The sequence below is a fragment of the Populus euphratica genome, unplaced genomic scaffold (genome assembly GCF_000495115.2).
Source record: "Populus euphratica unplaced genomic scaffold, PopEup_1.0 scaffold219.1, whole genome shotgun sequence".
NCBI classification, from domain to species: domain Eukaryota; kingdom Viridiplantae; phylum Streptophyta; class Magnoliopsida; order Malpighiales; family Salicaceae; genus Populus; species Populus euphratica.
The window spans coordinates 318159-320756 of NW_011500102.1; the positions used below are offsets into that span (position 1 = coordinate 318159).

The 2598-nt window shown below is 39.7% G+C and overlaps 1 protein-coding gene and 1 pseudogene across 1 annotated transcript in view; both read left to right on the forward strand.

Annotated features, from left to right (window-relative positions):
- LOC105109509 (late embryogenesis abundant domain-containing protein / LEA domain-containing protein) overlaps positions 1-189 on the forward strand; it is a 3158-nt gene extending 2969 nt beyond the window's left edge. The window contains 1 exon segment of the mRNA XM_011004239.1: positions 87-189. Within this exon segment, the coding sequence (XP_011002541.1) occupies positions 87-189 (103 nt within the window).
- A 1-nt stretch (position 190) lies between these two features.
- Positions 191-2481, forward strand: LOC105109510 (anthocyanidin 3-O-glucosyltransferase 7-like; annotated as a pseudogene).
- Positions 2482-2598: the final 117 nt, after the last annotated feature.

Below are 2598 nucleotides of genomic sequence, written 5' to 3' on the forward strand. Positions count from 1 at the left end.
AGTAAAGGCATCACAGAATTGTAGCTGAACTTGGAGAAAATATCTGGGACTCAGGCCTATCATCTGGAATGGATAATTCATGCTAGGCATTGGGAAATTCATCTTTCTGTGATGGGACTCAAGGCACCTGATGATCCTTTAATGGAGAAATATAATGGTAGGGTACTGTTTGAAAATGGTATTCCTTGAAATGCAAAAGCAGTGGCAGTTATCAACAACAATTAGTGGCATTGGACAAAAGCCAGGTCAGAGGAACTTGTGAACATCCAATCTGCTTTCTGTGGTACACCGTTCCCTAATGAGAAGAGAAAGGATAGCATATCCTGGAACCTGACACCAAATGGAAAGTTTTCCATCAAAAGTGTACGGGAAGCTTAAAGGGCCAAAAGTGGTAGGGTGGAGAGGTTTCAATTATTATGGAATCCCTTACATATTCCTAAACACAGCTTCACATCATGGCTGATCATCCTCGACAGATCATCCTTTGAAGACAAACAGTTTAAATGGGGAGATCCTCTGGTCCTAGCTATTTGTATTTTGTGGAAGCATGCAAAAGAATACAGAGACCACCTTTTCTTTTTGAGTATCAATTTTCGAGAAAAATCTGAACTAAAGTTCTGCAAAAATGCAATATGCACAGGCAAGTACGAGAAATTAACAATTTACTTGTGTAAATACAGGTGTGGCAGGGCGAGAAGATGAACAGCTAAGTTTAATTCCAGTAATGCCCAAAATTCGAATCCGTGATTTGCCAGGAGTCCTCTATGGAAACTTAGAATCGTTCTTTTCAAGCACGCTACATAAAATGAAAAAGCATTACCGCAAGCAGCTGCAGTCTTCATCAATTCATTTCAGGAGCCAGACCCTAGCATAACGAAGGACTAGAATTCTAGATTCAGAAAGTTTCTCAACATTGGACCCTTCAATATGATATTACCACCACCACTGGGGGCAGACACATATGGTTGAATAACATGGCTTGACAAGCAAAAACTTGCTTCCGTTGCATATTTTAGCTTTGGATCGGTCACACCACCACCACCGCATGAACTTGTAGCACTAGTTGAGGTCTTAGAAACAAGTGAGGTGTTATTTGTATGCTCACTTAAAGACAGCTCAAAGGTACATTTCCCTAACGGATTCTTGGACAGAACCACATCACAGGGACTTGTGATACCATGGACTCAGTTCGACGTTTTGGCGCACACAGCAGTTGGGGTGTTTACAACTCATTGTGGAGGGAACTCATTGATTGAGAGTATATCGGGAGGGGTGCCTATGATTGGCAGGCCATTTATTGGCCGTTAAACGCTCAACGGATGCATGTTAGAGAATGTGTGGGAGATTGGTCTCCAGGTTGAGAGTGGAGTCTTTACAAAGCATGGAGTGTTAAATAGCTTGGATAAAGTTATATCACAAGACGGGGGAGAAATGAGGGAGAACATAAGGGCACTTCAACAACTCGCAAAGAAAGCCATTGGACCAAACGGGATCTCTGTGGATAATTTTATTGCTTTTGTCAGATGTGGTGTTCAATACTAAAATATAGTAACTCTTCAGAACCAAGAAGTAATTTCGAGTTTGAGTTTCCCTAATGTTGAAGTTCAATAAATACCTTGATTCTGTCTCATGTTTTTTCAAAGAAAACAAAAATGTTTCCTCTTATCATCTTTCACTTAATTAACTCTTTTGGTCCGACTCAGCAACCTACCTGATTCTGTACCCCTTATATCCACTACTTGGAAACTCAGAAGTTGGAGAAGTCGAACAAATCTTTGAAGGATGAATATGTGATGCATAGTTCATGGCGGTGTGAAGAACATAGGGGGTGGTTTAACGGAAAGAGGATTCTTCGAGAAGGCTTGATGATCATAAGACAGGCTTTAAATAATGCCTTGATGCTCTGCTAGAACAACAGACCTTGTTAGACAGTCAGACTCACAGTTTGGTGTTCTTAGCTCCCTATAGCTTTTGCAGTGAATATACCAAGTTTCTGTTTTAAATCTATCAATAAAACTACTCTGTAACCCCTTTCGTTTCTGAGTTCATTTCTATAACAATAAGTGTTATCCGCAGATGATAAGAACACATGTTCTAACAATTATGGGACACCCAGAAAATGTAACATCAAACTCATTCTTGGAACCCAATTCACAAATGGTCGGAAATCATATCTGCAGATGAATCATCTCATAAAAAGTCATTCCATAAAATTTTACTCACTCTACCCTCCATAACAAACAAGAAAACACATAAATAGGTATATTCAGTAGAAAGAGGAAGAATCCAAATCAACAAACAGAAAACTACTGCATGACCAAGGTATGTTCAGTAGAATCATGAAAATCAACAAGGTATCTGAGAAGTGAACCACTCCATGACATGAATGGGGGCCTTGATCAACTCCAGAGCCAGTTCTACTATCACAGTCACGCAGAAACAACAAGGACACACACAGGATAATAACAACCTGCACAACCCCCAAGATTGGAAAATCAGTCAAAACGTATAAATTCTCAAGTACAAATGTAACATCATTCCATAAAATAATTTAGACCAAACCCAGGTCACATATTGCATCAAAACTGCCAAATTCTG